The sequence below is a fragment of the Aedes aegypti genome, chromosome 2 (genome assembly GCF_002204515.2).
Source record: "Aedes aegypti strain LVP_AGWG chromosome 2, AaegL5.0 Primary Assembly, whole genome shotgun sequence".
Taxonomy (NCBI): Eukaryota; Metazoa; Arthropoda; class Insecta; order Diptera; family Culicidae; genus Aedes; species Aedes aegypti.
In genome coordinates this window covers 59,214,440-59,230,673 of record NC_035108.1, presented here as the reverse complement: position 1 = coordinate 59,230,673, position 16,234 = coordinate 59,214,440, and the positions used below count along the sequence as shown (strand labels likewise).

The window sequence follows — 16,234 nt, the reverse complement described above, 5'->3', positions numbered from 1 at the left end:
CTTACTCACACCAAGCCTGTTCGCGAGTCTGTCATGTCTTGTGTTGGTTTAGGCTCGTAAGGTGCTTGGTAATGCGAACATTTCCACCAATGTTCTTCAGCTTTTAATTCAGGAATTACTTCTGTAGTTCTTTCAAACAATTCCCAAGTGCAATATCCATGGATTGTGCAAATATTACATCAATTAATCCAGTTATTTCTCCGATTATAAGTTCACATCTAGGCGTTCAGAAAATCCTGCAGGATATTACCTAAGAGATTGCAAGTTTTATCAATAGTTACTTTAGCAGTCTTTACCCGTCTATTTAGAATATCCATAAAGCTTCCTCAGGAATCCAGCAGAGATTATCACAAGAGTTCATTGGGAATTTATACATAAGTTGATTACTTAGGTATTTTTTTAAATACATCTAATTTTTTCGGGGGTTTCTTCAAAAATATCTTGAATATCTTTAGACTATACCTAGAAAACTTCTCTGTAAAAAATCCTGGATAAACTCTTTGAGAACTTACTCTTTATCTTTAGGAATCTTACAAGGAGTCTATGGAGTAATTTCTTGAAGGTACCCTTAGAGACAATTTTAGAAGAAATCCTAAGAAATCAGTGGAGGCATCTTCTTTTTCCAAAATGGAACAGAGTGTGACAGATACATTCTGCCCTGAGAAAAAATCCTCAGCTTATTCTTGCTGAATATCTGGTTGAAAATTTAACATATTTTTTATACTAAATTTTTAATATGATATAGTCATTATTATTATGTGGTCTCCAATGTTTCCGTAGTGGCCATCAGGCCTGCTTGCATATAGTTAACAATTCTGTGAAACAATGGTTCTTAAAATAGATTTAATTCATTCTTGTCACGGTCAGCTTGTAAACATGTAAGGCATTATGTAGCTATACTTTTCGATTTTATTTGTACAACAAACATTGCATGAAGATTGTGATTTCTATAGACTTAAATATAACCTACCCTGCAAGTAACGGTCAACCGTAATTGAATTACGTTCGAGCTTCAACTTAAATCCACATGTGTACGCTTGCTTGTAGTCTCCTACACTGGTCGAACAGTATTCTTCGCTCTGCCATGTGACTAGCACATGACCTATCCAAAGAACTTCGTGAAGCGGAACCCAAAGGATTACTACAGAATAGAGCACCTCACATGCATGTAGTAATGCAATCGCCGGTGACACGTGCGTGGTTTCCTCGAGCGAATTTGATTTCTACGATTTGTTACTAAACATATGCTTTTGTTTCCTCTTTTCCAGCAGCGGCTGGATTCGGTAGCTTCTCATTCGGCGCTCAGGCCTCTACGCCGGCATTTGGCGCTGCGACGGCCACCGCCAATGCCCCAGCCCCGTCCCTTTTCGGTGGAGGTGCTGCTCAACCCGGTGCCGCCAACACGACCACCGTCACGGGAGGTTTTGGTGGATTTGGAACTCCGGCAGCCGGTGCCCCAGCAGCCAGCACAGCGGCCTTCGGCTTCGGAACCAACACGGCTGCAACGGCAACGCCGGCGTTTGGCTTTGGTGGAACAGCGACGTCCACAGCGGCGGCAGGAACGACCGCGACACCGTTCGGAGGATTCGGAACGACGGCCACCACGTCGGCGGCTGCACCCGCTTTTGGCGGTTTTGGAACGACAACGGCGACTACGAGTGGTAAGTACATTTTGCTTTGTAATTTCGGTTTAATAATTCCCAAATAGGATTACAGCTTAGTTTCTCATACAAATTGGTGGCAGTCAGACATTGCGAGCTTTTTCCGTGCATGAAATATGATTCTTCTCTAGCGTAACAACACTTATTTTACTTCCCTTATGCAGACGGAGCGATATTTTCCGCCAAGGTCAGAGCTGGTAGCAGGTCTCTTTCTAGGAGACTTGGTTAATTTCAATGCAAGTCTCTGAAAAATTTCTATTTTTAATAGAAGCTAGGGCAATTCGCCTAATGTTGAACGGCTAAAAACCTCGCCTATTGTTGAACAGCCCGTGTATTCCTTACGGCGTGTTCAACATTTAGCGAGTATTTTATTTTTTTACTTTCTATTTTAACCAAACTAATCTCTAAAGTCACTTTTTCCTTTTTTCTGCTTGCAATGAATTCTGGTGCAAAACTATGAACGCTTCAGAGCATCCCCCATCGACTATTACGAGACTATTCCACAGTTCTTTCGGAATTGGTTTTCAGATTCCTAAAGGAAACAAATCTTGAATTCTTAAATTTATTCAGTGATTTCTCCAAAGATCACTTATATAATACAGTAAACTTTCGTTCGTTGCACTAAATCTGTAGCCCACTTAGTGAAAGACTTTCACTAATCGGGCTGAGTTTCGAGCTGTCAAATAACATAGAACAAAAGAAAAACAGAGCTACCAACATTGATAAATTGCGTCTTATGTCAGAAAATGACGTTTGCCTTCGTTTTAGGTGGGCAATAGCCCAACTAACGGGAGCCCAATTAAAACGTAGCCCACTTAAAGATAGTGCAACGAACGAAATTCGACTGTACATTCCATGACATCTCCAAAGATCCCTCCAGAAATTCCTTTAGCGATTCCTGTATCAATACTTCCAGAATTTTTCAAGGGATGCTTAGAGGATTTCTCCAAAATTCACTCCAGAAAATCCTTGAGCATACCAACGCTACTTCCTCCAGTAAATTTCACGGAGTTTTCTCTGGTATTTTTTTTTTCTAATTCTTTCGCCGTTTTATCCAGTTGTTACTTCAGGAGATCTTCCAAAAATTTCTACAGGAGTGCTTCTACGAAAATCCACAAGTATCATAGGATATATAAAATCCCAGAGTTGTCTGTGTGTCAGTAAAGCTTTGAAATGTTTCATTGAGCACTACGGCATAGATTTTAAAGCACTAAAATGATCGAGAATACTCCCTAACATTTTTTCGCAGAATGTTCTGAAACTTTCGAAATATTTCTCATCAGAAGAAACACAACAAAAGCATCAAACTTTATTGTTGAAAATATTTGTTTAAGGTACCGTGGGGCAAGTGGGTAATGGAATTCGCATAGTTGAGATTCTTCAAATTCTAGAGACTTTAAATTGAAACAAATGAGGTCGTGTATATTTTTTAGGTTGACTCCCACCAAATATAAGCAGAATGCTGAAATTGATTTTTATGAAAAATTGAAGAAAAAAATACAGAAAATGTTTTTGAAAAATGTCTCCTTACTTTTCACTTGCCCCAAAAGTGGGGCAAGTGAAAAGTTTACCGTTTGGAACAATAAATTCAAAAACAAACAGTTATATTCACCATTTCTATTAGCTTTAACATATGTTAAGACTTCCCAATGAACAATAACATAAGTAACATGTAAACAAAGAAAATGTTATTCTTTTCACTTTAATTTTCTTCTCTTGAGTTATGAGTTAGTTGAAATGATTCGACAACATTATAACTGCAACATTTCCAATGTTAGTTCTTACATTATAGGACAGCAATTGCATTTCTGCTCTGTAGAATTTCCACCGTTCGTTATTTGTTTTTGAGAAAGTCGGATATAACGTCGGATAACTCTTCGGGAGAAATCAAACGGAATCCTTCAATAACGTATTTAGAATCTTTTTTATGTGGATAGACCTATACCCCATTTTATGTTTTGAACTAGCTTTACATAGACATTCCACGAGATTTCCGTGTGTTCTCTAATATTGCAACATTTCATTCAACGTCTTCCTTTCAATTGGCTGCCCGAAGTAGACATATTAATATTGTAATGTTTGGCAACATCTTTTAGAGAAGTTCCATGATTTCTAATAGCTTTTAACGCTTCAGTGAATTCATGAAACACTATTGTCAGCACGTTATGTTTTTCTATGATAATTGCGAACCATGTTTACTTATGGCTACTTAAAGAGAAAACACAAATTCAATCTCTAATGATAAACTTTTCACTTGCCCCACCTGATAAGAAAATTGACGGTGTTTAAATTTAGTTATTTTTAGGTCTACGTCGAATTAATTCTAAAACTTTTTTTATTGCAGTTTGAAACTGTCACAGAGGACAACTAAGAAGTGGTACAGGAAATTATTTTCCGCAACTTTTTTCCACTGAAAATATTAAAATATGATTGTACGCCGCCAACTTGTTACGGAGTAACAGTTGACAGGTTAACAATTTTTCGCTCTATTATGCAATAATGGCTGAAAAATCTCAGAAACTCTTACCTATCGTAATGTTCTCAATGGCCTCAAAGGTTTACGCATGAGTTTAAAACGTTAATTCACATATTCAGTAAAATATATCAATTGTTTTCACTTACCCCATTTACCCACTTACCCCGCGGTACCTTATTCGGTGTCAGAGGATAGAGGAGTTCTTAGAAAACGTGTTGTTCATGGTCACAATAAAATATTTTGCCAGGGTCACAGTTTTGGGGACATTTGCGTCTTAAGGGTTTGACACGCCTTTATTTTTTGTTAAAGTTCATTAAAAAATAAATACAAAGATCTATAACAGTTTTTTGAGGAAGAAATTTGTTCATTCGGCTAGAGACAACTAAGATCAATACTAGCTAATAGGTTTTAAGCAAAACAGAGCCGCTTATCACACTTACATGAAGGTTCAACCACAGCTCTCCAGAATGACCCATATTTTCTAAAATATGTTTAAGTCTCCAATGTTCCATGTATGAATCCATTCTATCATTTGATATGGGCGTATGCTGGAGACAAGAATCTCACCATATCTTTGATGTTTTAGAAGTTTATATCACAAAGATATTGACCTCGATGACGAGTTCTGTCTGATCTTTCGACCTTGACGCTTGCTCCTACGGGGGCCAGCGACGAGGGCAGGATCAAACATGTCGCGCGTCGGTCTAGTAAGTGAAAAAGTGGCGTGATCGGTTAGTTCTTTTTGATCCTTTGACCTTGACGCTTGCTGCTGGGCAGTGCGTCAAGAAAGCCAAGTTTTTTTTCCTTTTCGGGTCGCGCGCCTTTTTTTTTTCTGAGTGCTTTTATATAGCCGAGCAAACGAGTGAGGCTGAGAGTGGATTGTGGCTGCACAGTGAAGGATAAGGGATCAATTGGTGAGCTCGTTTCATGCTACTATTTCTAATCTATAAAATATGTATGACTGCACATTTAATCGTTACAATTGTGGGACGTAAATATGAATTTTCAACAAACTATGAATTGTTCGTCACTGTGAGTGTCGACACAAACTCTGATTCATGAATTATTTATGTTGCACATTTTTTTTCAGAACACCCCTTTTTACCTTTATTTTTGTAATTAAAAAAAAAAAAACTTTGAATGGTTCGACACTACAAGTATAGACTTGCGAAAAGTTCACTTTATTCAACAAATTTTGGATGGTTCGCCACTGTAAGTGTCGGCATAAGAATAAGAGTGTTCTATGATGTTCCAACCAATCAAGTTTTTTGTTTCTTTTCAAATAAGTAAAATATAATAACACATGATTTCGTCCTGACAGCTGTAGGAATGTTACATTTAGGTATTTGTTCAACAAACTTTGAATGGTTCGTCACTTCAAGTGTCGGCATAATTTTCCACTACATAGAAATTGTTCATATCAAATGAAAATATTATATTAACAAAAAAAACATGTATATATCTCACAAATCATTATTTATCATGGTCTTATCGCTTATCAAAGTGAATCCTGTGACCCAACGATCCTTCCCATTAACAAACATCCCTCCCAGTAACCTTTGTGGAGATGCAGAGGCAAACACGGTCTCCAAATAGCAAAGGTTACACACTAACATTCCTTCCCCCAATCCCACCTGACTGCAAGGACGTGGCCGGCGCCGTTATTGACCCTGTATAAATAGAGGCACTGAATTATGCACATTGAAGAAGATTATGGCCAATCCCAGCCAAACTTCTAGTTGATTCTTTGTGCATTTTCACTGACTTCGGTCAATCACGGAATAGCAACCATTGATATGTGTAGTCAGTCTAAGCTAAGCTAAGCTAAGCCAAAGATATTGACCTCGATGACTGCATGATAAAAATATAAGGTATGCTTTCAATTCCTCTCTACTAAGTTGAAAGTAACAGATAAAAATCATGTCCAAAGCGAAAAACTGAGTCTTAACAGATTCCACAATACAAATAATGAATAACATTTATGTTTCGTTTATATTTTCCATATCAATACTATCATAAAACATGATATGACGATTTTCGCATTTTTTTATGGGCCATACTGTAAATTATGTATAATAAGGCCATATCGAGTTTTGAACTCCCAAATTTCGTGGCTAGTCACGTTGGGTTAGCTAGTGGGGCAAGTGAAAAGTTTATCGTTTTGAGCAATAAATTCAAAAACTAACAGTTATATTCACGATTCCTAATATCTCGAGCAGATTTTTCAAAGGTTCCTACAGAAATTCTTCCAGGAAAACCTACTAAAGTTTAGTCCAAGGTTTTGGAAGAAAGTATTCTAATATTTTCTCCAGAAAATCCTTCAGACCAGAAATTCCTTTCTGGTAAATTTTTAAACCATTTCTACAGATATTTTCCTCACGAACTTTTCATTTTTTCCACTGAGTCCTTAAATAGGTAGTTACTTTTAGTATTCTTCCAGGAGATTTTCCAGGAATTCTTTATTCTTATTCATTGGAGCAGGAAGAAAGTTGTTTAGGCTCTTTCTCAAACGAGCATAAAAACTCATCTTCTTTTCCCCTGAATCTCATGCCATATGGGCTCTCCATCGATTTAATTTGCCTACATTATAAGGGGCGATCCATTAATTACGTAAGACAATTTTTGGAGTTTTTCAACCCTTCTTCCCCCCATGGTAAGATATTATGTATGAAAATTAAAAATAAATTGTATGGCGCGTAAGAAATCTCAAACCCCCCCTCCCCAAAAACCCTTACATAATTTATGAACAACCCCTAAGTAAGATAAAACCGAATGAATTGTGTAGAATTAAACATATCGTTTGTAGATTTTATGGGAATTCACTGAAAAAAGGGTTTATCATTATAAAATAATCAAAATATTCATGAATACCTGCGTACGTAATCCGGGGTAACAATGTTCATTTTTTGATTATTACTTAAATTTACAGATATATATTTTACAGATATTATAATTTTTATATTTTTAAAACAAGTACTGGCACCCGCTCGTAACTATATACTTTATTTTGTTCATCGAAAGATTTAAGCATGTTTAAATAAATGTTTTAAGTGATTTTTTCGATTAAGCTGATATGGAGTAACATTGATCACCCAAGTAAACAACGTTCGGTAATACAGGTCGGACTCGATTATACGGAGTATCGATTTTTTTTAAATCCGCATTATCGAATCCTCCGGATAATCCAGTGCTTCCCAAACTTTTTTAACTTTCGCCCCCTTGAGGCCGACATTTATCTAGAATCGCCCCCCTGTATGTGATTTTATTTAGGCGCTGTACACCATAAAAATGTATTCGAATCACATATCCGTATAATCATAATACAATAACTATTATGTAAATTTATTTTTTTTTTTCATAAACATCGATAACCCACAATTACTAAGAATGATTTACTGGATTGCTATTTTAACAATATCTTGCGTGTATTACAGGCTGATGACTTATTTTTTGATACAAGTTCGGCCCAGTTTCAACTAATTAAATGTAATGTATGCATAGGCGCCGATTTGTGACGAAGTTGGGGGGATGCTCTCCAAAATTAAACCAAATGGAATGTTTTCCGAGCAAACACACTTCTGTTGACATGGATGTGTTATATTTGGATGAACTGCATTATTTGCAATTGTGCGTATTTGGAAGGTTCAAATTCGGCGCCCCTCTGATATTTCTTTAAATCTGTTTTTAAAAAGAGTGTTCTTCGCCGTTATCAAACGGTTTTATCTTTGGAATTTTTGTCTGATAATTTTTTAAAAATTTGTTTCTAATATGATTTGTACCGTAAGAAATTATAAGAATGAGTGCAATCGAAACTTCAAAATGGATACTGTAGTTTTTTTTCGTCAAAAACTGGGTGCCAATTAAAGAAATATTAGCTTTCTAACCTCAAAGTTTCCATACAAAACAAAAAAATCCTTATTTAAAATATTGGGCCTTTTCAAAACTTTCTAAAAATTCTCAGATACATGTTTTGCATATCCAAAATATGTTGTGTGTTTTAATTGTTATCTGTGACTTATTATTCTGACCTTGTGAAAATCTCAAATACCGACCATTCTCAAAACTCATTATATTTAAAAAAAACTGAATGCATAAAACTAACATTTTGTGTCTGACAATCATCAAAGGACAACACTTGATCATAACTTTGAAATGACCATAAAAAAGATATAACGATCCAAGGTTTACTAGTTCTGGAGTTGAATAGATTCGGAATTGATTAACCTCCAGATGTGTGTCATCCAAAGTTTATAAGAAATTATTTTCAAATGCTCCCGTGTTATCTCTTTCGCCCCCTTTCTGGATTTTTCGCCCTCCAAATTCTGTTTTACAAACTTTTTCGCCCCCTTGAGCCTGAAAATCGCTCCCAGGGGGGCGTGATTCCCACTTTGGGAATCACTGGGATAATCGAATAACAAAAAGAAAAATTAAAATCTTCGATGGAAGAACCTAAATATTATCTATTTTTGTTGTTTTATTTATATGATGCAGTGACGCAGCCAGAAATTATTTCTAGGAATATTAGGAGTCTTGAGAAGAAAATTTTTGAACGGCATACACAAAAAACTATTTTTCAAACTTCCCTTTTCTTACCTAACGTTCAAAATTGCTAAAGCATTCATATTGTATATTGAAATACTAAGTTATTCCAAATTTCCAAACTGAAAAACAAGAATATCAAAAAACATATTCCGGATAATCGAGTCTAAATTTCCGGATAATCGAATCCCGGATAATCGAGTCACCGGATAATCGAGTTTCCGGATAATCGAGTCCGACCTGTAATGAGAATAACGTTACTTACTAAAATCATGACCCCTGAAGCTAAATATGAAGACAAAACTCTTGCAAGTCATTTACTTTTTGAATTATTTTAAAATTAAAAACACTAACACTAATTGAGCTTTTGTAGAACAATATTTTTTTTATTTGTTTAACGTAGTGTATGAAGTAAATATATTTTCCGATAGAATAACCTTTTCATCTTACTTAATGTTATATAAATTTTGTTTAATACAAATCATCGAAATTCTAGACGTCACTTCAAAATGTTATTTTGTGCAATATTTTGATCAGAATGCATTATAAACTTTGTTGTATTTGTATTAGGACTTAATATTTTTTAAATGTTTTTTTTTAGTTTCTTCAACACTTGATGAAATTATGAAGATTTGTTTAAAGAAAGTTTCGAAAAGATAAACCGAAAACAGATATCCCTTTCGGGACGGACCATATTTGAGTGATTATTTCAAAATTCACCTTATAAACTCATCATCTCGTAGAACAAAACTTTCTTTATTTTGGCTATTCTATCAATCCATGAAATTTTTAGGGTCAAATTAAGACCAGCACACTTGTGCTGGTCTGTCCCCAAGGCGGTCAATGTTCGAAAAAAAAAAAATATTTTTTTACAAAAATTGTTCCAGTTATGCCTTTTTAAAAAAAACTTTGGACCCGTATTTTTTTATTTCGTCATTACGGTACTCTTTTGTGGAATAGGGTGACCCAAAAATTTAGAAATAATTTTGTATTTTTTTTAATGCACATTAAAATAAAAACAAAATAATATACTTCAATTTACATGATATTTTTGGGGCCGCGGCTACAAATCAAAGCCATGCTGAAGGTGTCTGGGTTCGATTCCAGATCGGTCCTGGATCTTTTCGTAATGCAAATTTCCTTGACTTCCCTGGGCATAGAGTACCATCGTACCTGCCACACGATGTACGAATGCAAAAATGGCAACTTTGGCAAAAAAGCTCTCAGTTAATAACTGTGGAAGTGCTCATAAGAACACTAAGCTGAGAAGCAGGCTCTGTCCCATTGAGGTTGCAATGCCAAGAGAAGAAGTTTTATGATTTTTTTATAATTGGATCTCAAACAATGTACGAGAGATAATAATACTTCATATTCTCTCAAAGATTCAAAGCACCGTCACCTAATGACATTTATCGCTATAATTCAAGATATATACGTATATTGCTACAATTATACGTCATAGAAAAATAGGTAAACATATGTGTGTGAATACTTGAAAACTAATTGTCTCAACCAAACCATTTGCTATGGTTTTGCTATGTTTGTTTATACGTTTAAAAATTATGTATGATTTTTTTCTCAAAAATAATTTATGGAATAAAAATCAAAATTGAAAAGAATAATAAACATCAGAAGGTTTAGTGGAATACTTATAAATAAGTGCAAACCGAATTTAGTACTTTACTATTTAATTCCACTCCACTAGAGTTTGTATCCTTTGACAGATACGCGTAATTCTACCTCCACTATAAGGCCGTTATCAGAGTCATGAACTAGACTCGAAGAGTAAGTTAATTTTTCAGAGACCCTCTCCAACCTTTTTCACTCATTTTACCTAACATACACACTGTATCGTATTGTATATCACTTTTGAAATCACATAACCCTCCTTCAAATGATACTTAAACGATGTGTTTGTAAAGGTTGGTAACATGGAACTGATTAATTTTCAATAACTTGAATCATTCATTTTATTCCTAGAATTTAAATGGAAACGTCAAAACATTCAGTCTTCGTAAGCAGCTTCCCCAAAATTTCATGTAAATTTACGTTATATGTGCCCGACAGCTTGGACGTTATTTATCAAGAATGACGCCTTTTCAAGTGCAAATAATTACCATAAATTTTTTCTTCTTCTTTCTGACGTTACAGAAGCCTGCTTCACAACTTCTCATGAGCACTTTCACAGTTATTAACTGACAGCTCTCTTTGTCAATCGACCAATTTTGCATGTGTATATCATGTGACAAGTACGATTATACTCTACGCTCAGGGAAGTCTAAAAGATCCTCGACCGACTGGACTCTAACCTACGACCCACAGCAAGGTCTTGCTGAATATCTGCACGTTTACCGTTATGGCTATCTGGCCCCCAATATCATAATAACTTTATTTTATTTTTTACATCGAGTATTTTGCTTAAAGTTGAATTTTTGTAATTATAATATTAGTTTTTAGTAGTTTGTAGGACTGAATTTGCTTTTTGAAATTGTTACATATATTCCAGATATTTGAAGAATTGGCTTGTTTAGGGATATCCAGTTTTTTACATATTCTGAATCTACGTTAAAAATAGAACTAAAATCCAAAGTTTCACAATTTTCCGAGATCTGGAAGTATTTTTTGGGAAATTAGTATGGAAATCACTTTTGAATCACCCCTCAGAAAATTTTACTTCGGGGCGAGCTGTCGTTATGTAAAATGAAACGTCATTGAGTCGACGGATTGAAATCTTTTTTAATCATTTGTAATATCAAAATTAAGATATTGAAGCGCAATCAAATCGTGTTATACTTAGAAAAATGTGCTCTTTCCATCAAGCTACTCAAAAATGTGATTTTTTCATCACTAAACAACCCAATTACATAAAACAATCAATTTTTTTTCGAAAGTATTCACATATTTGGAAACTATCAGATTTGAAAATAAAAACACTGGCAATGCTTCTAATAAGACAGTCTGTGGTCAGCAGGCTTTTTGGTGTGCCATGAGTTTTAAAAGTTTCGCAATCGGTGTGACCGTTAGATTACAAAGTAAAATGTAATGCTCTGAGGGACGATTCAAATATGACGTCCATTGTTTTTCGGGATCACTTTGGATCTTTTTCCAATACCTAATACATGAACTGTCACACCTTCATTGACCAAACCACCTTATTGATGAACGTCATTTTTGAATGACCTCTGACCATATTCGTAAGTTTTGTTTTCCCTTTCGGTTCGGTTGCATGAGCATTTTTAGCTGTCAACCCTACCGTGGAAAGTTTCCCGATATGCATTATATACGATTATGACCTTTGAAGAGGGCATCACACGAATCGATGGACTAGCATGCAACACAAAATGGCACACGCAGTGAACTGGACTATCGAAATTCGTACATTTTGCCTTATGAAAGGTGGAACGATTATTGCAATGCGAGCGCTTTATATACCGTTCCAGCATCACTCCAAATCAAGGCGTCGATAGGCGCGTGGTATACGCACAGGCCTTTCGATCGCAAGGTTCTTCGTTCGATTCCAGGTTGCCGCGAAAACATTTTTTGTTTTCAAATTTTGGTTTCATAAGGCAAATTTATGAATTTCAACCCGATTCCTAGTGGCGAATTTTCATAAGGGGTTCTTATGTATTTCGATAGTCCATTTGCTTGAGTGCACAGTCGTAATACGTTCCTGACAAAAAAAAAAAAAAAAAATCCGGGCTGAAGCGGGAATTGAGCCTGCACTTCTTTGATCGATGCAGCTAGTTACTTTGCAACACTACACGCACGGCAATGAAGTCCAGATTTTAATTTTTAATATATCAGTCTCGAAATTCAAGATATGGACAATATATTTTTAAGGTAAAAGAAACGGAACGATATTTTTTATATGAGCGGATAATCCAGACTCATGAGCTTCAAACCTTGCTTAAAAGTCTAGTTGAGTATTTCATAGCACTGCAAAAGTTCAAAGTTTCCCAGTTTAAAACGCATTTCGTAGATCAACATAATAAACAACATTTTTGCAAGTAATACCAGCATGGGCTGCATACATCAATAGTACGACTCTGCAGTTCAGAAGCAAATAGCAAGTAAAGCTTTTAAGCTCCAGTTGTCCAACTTCATAAATATTATGGCAGATATTGAGCCAGCATGCATTGTAGAACACCATCGTTGATTATCGATTCAACATGGAATTGACAGAATATCAAAGCAAGGGGACATTCAAATATTACGTGCATTGTTTTCAAGAATATATAAATCCTTCCTATGCTCACTAACACGCTTTTTCTCAAGCCCCAAGTATATGCACTGTCACACTTTCGTACACCCCCACTCCCCTAAATAATTGACGTAATTTTTGAACGTTCCCAAAAAAATTTACTGTTTCTAAAACTTTGCTATAGAAGATTTACGGCAATAAATGTGATTCCCAATATATTTCAAATATGGACTTACAGAAAAAAAATTGTTTTAAACCAAAGCTATGGGTTTCTGTTACATAGTTTTTGTACGGTACATTATTTTTATGATTCGTATGTAATCACTCATTCATGTTTTAATGCAATATAATGCACTATTGCGGACATCAGAACCAGATTCAGCCACTTAACTTGATCAAAATATTGAAAATGAAAATTGGTACTCCACAACGAACATCGACCGGGTAAGTGCCGGCACCAGCACAATTGTGCTGGTCCCACTTTGTCCCTCCAGAAATCTTTGCTGTTTGAATTAATTCAAATTTGGTCTTCACCATAACAAAGAATGACTCTTTCACTCTCGATTCGTATCTGTGCATACCTAGAAAAAACGAATAGTTGAAAAGTTGCGACAGATAAAACTTTTTAATTCTTACGGTGTTTGTTTACATTTTGTTTACCCTGAGCTGGAGTTTTCTAAACACGATGTAAACAAAAGCTTTTGTGCTTAATTACAAGTGTCAATGATAATTCAGTAATCGAAATTAAAAAAGTTTAGTAAAATCAATGATTTATTGGCTCAAAGAATCATTCAATGTCATGGGTGCCGAACAGCACAATTGTGCTGGTTCGTCCCGAAAGGGATATACCGTTTTGAATATTTGAGATTACTTTTTGATACACTCCTTATAGGAAATGTTTAAGGATTTCCTCTAGAAGTACTCCTGTTTTTTCAGTAATTCTCCCAATAATGTCTAGAAAACATTTCTTAGCAGTTCCCTGAATGATTTTTTTTAGAAAAAAAATCCGTTTGAATTACTTGGTTGAGGAAATTTTTTGAGAAATTTCGTGAGAATGAGCTTTTTTCAAAAATTATGGAGGAATTATTAGGGGAATAGTAGATATGTACTGGTTAAAAAGTCCTGAACGTAAATTTTTGAGGAAACCCGTTGATGAATTCCGAGATGACCGCATCAAATATAACTTCCGGGGCAATTATGTCCGGGATATTACAGCGCATTTTAACAAAAATTTGTCCAACGCCTAAGATCTGCCATGTTATGTAAAAAAAGAAAGCACATGGTATTTTATGACGTATTATATGGTTCCGGATTATTGCACTACTCTATCTTTCTTTTCAAATTATGCCAGGCGACTGTATGCTGTATTATGCCAATCGGGTCTGGGTATATATGATCCTCAGCTACTATTAGTCCTGTTTTTAATTTCTTTAAATAACATGAAGGCTTTTCAAACTCTAAATAAATGGATGACTATTTAAAAAAAAAACATGTAGCACTTTGTATCATTCTTTGTTTAGTAATTTAATTTCTATGTTTGAATAATAAGTTTCCCTTGAAAATCTACGTTTAAGGGAGAGGACCATTGGAACATTGTGTCCAGGGTAATCTAGACAAAATTTCAACCCTCTAGAAACCTGGACCGCAAGACACTTACCACAAAACAGAGATAGCTTCTATACCATTAATTGGAACTATAGAGTGTGCTTCGAGGGTTCTTGTTTCGAAATGTATAATCAGTACACTAAGCGTTTGGTCTTGGAATAATCCATGAATTGTTTTAACGATTCTTCAGAAATCTCCTGTTAGTCCTCCTTGGATATTTCAGTAATTTGTCAAGAAATACCTCCAGTTTCCAGAAATGCTCTCGATAATTTATCCATTAACATCTACAATCTACAGAAATTCAGTAGGAATGATGTCACTTTTTGTCGAATGGGTAGGAATTTTTTCGCCTTACATAATAATATTCCCGATTCCCTTTTTCAGCACCTGCTTTTGGCGGTTTCGGAGCATTCGGCACCACTACCACCAGTTCGGCACCATCTCTTTTCGGACAAACCAGTTCTACCACAACGGGATTCGGAGGTTTCGGGACTTCCTTTGGAGCCGGTGGTGGATTTGGCCAACAGCAGCCCCAGCAGCAAGCAGGACTGGGATTCGGTCAAACATTCCAGCCTCAGCAACAGCAGCAGCAACCAGCAGCCCTCACCCAGGAGGAAGCTTTTGCGCAGTCCATTTTCAATGTGTCTATTTTTGGGGATGAACGAGATACGGTCATTGCCAAGTGGAATTATCTCCAATCGATGCTGGGAACAGGAAAAGCTTTCTATTCGCAGAATAGTGCCCCTGTTGAGATAACTCCCAGTAACTATTTGTGCCGCTTCAAAACCATGGGCTATACGAAGCTACCGGGGAAGGAGAACAAGGTCGGATTGGTGGGGCTCACGACCAACAAAACTGCTGGACAAATGAAGGACCAACAGCAACAGTTCATCACCAGCTTGAACCAGATCTTCGGAAACAAACCCAATATTGCCATCACAGTCGAGAGCGTTAAAATGGTCGGAGACAACAAATCGCAGATTGTAATCTACGTTGAGGAAAAGTCGCCCACCTCAAATGAAACGAAACGCATCCTGGCCACGGAAGTGGCCAGTTATCTCAACCAACCGGCCCCAAAACAGCAACTTACAACCCTAGGCGTAGAAACGGTGGTAGCTTTGGTGCTCCCAGAGGAAGACCAACTGAAAGAATATCTGGAGAACCCCCCGAAAGGCATCGACCCCCGCATGTGGCAACAGGCCAAGATCGACAACCCCGACCCAAAACGGTTCATACCGGTGCCGATGATTGGCTTCCAGGAGCTCAAGTGGCGCATCAAGTGTCAGGAAGGCGAAACCGACATCCACGTGTCCTATCTGGATAAAGTGGAGAAGGAAATCGAACAGCTGAAACAGCGCCACACAAACACCACCGCCAAAATCATGGAACACCGTAGGAAGTTTGCCGAGCTGAGTCACCGGATTCTGAAGATCATCGTCAAGCAGGAGAGCACGCGGAAGATGGGCTTCGCTCTGCTTCCGGAGGAGGAACTGATCCGGAGTAAGTTGGAGAACATGCACGCGCTGGTTTCGACGCCGACGCAGTTCAAGGGTAAGCTCAGCGAGCTGCTGTCGCAGATGCGGATGCAGCGGAACCAGTGGGCTCATGCAGGTGGGATCAATGACTACACGTTAGACAAAGGTAAGTTCGACGTAACTAACTTGAGAATTTCACAAGTTGATTTTTGCCTTATAGAAAAGGCCATTCGACGTACAAAGAATCTTCCAGACGTTTAATTTGAAAAATATTTTG

The 16,234-nt window shown here is 36.6% G+C and overlaps 1 protein-coding gene across 3 annotated transcripts in view; it reads left to right on the top strand.

The window, feature by feature from the left end:
* LOC5568108 (probable nucleoporin Nup54) overlaps positions 1–16,234 on the top strand; it is a 30,406-nt gene that overhangs the window by 13,928 nt on the left and 244 nt on the right. The window contains exons 1-3 of one of the 3 annotated variants that reach the window (XM_021840953.1): positions 1,081–1,193; positions 1,272–1,661; positions 14,867–16,123. In XM_021840953.1, the coding sequence (XP_021696645.1) occupies positions 1,163–1,193; positions 1,272–1,661; positions 14,867–16,123 (1,678 nt within the window). In that variant the 5' untranslated portion in view covers positions 1,081–1,162. Of the gene's footprint in view, positions 1–1,080; positions 1,194–1,268; positions 1,662–14,866; positions 16,124–16,234 lie in introns of those variants that run through there. The other 2 variants (XM_021840951.1, XM_021840952.1) reach the window with 2 other exon arrangements.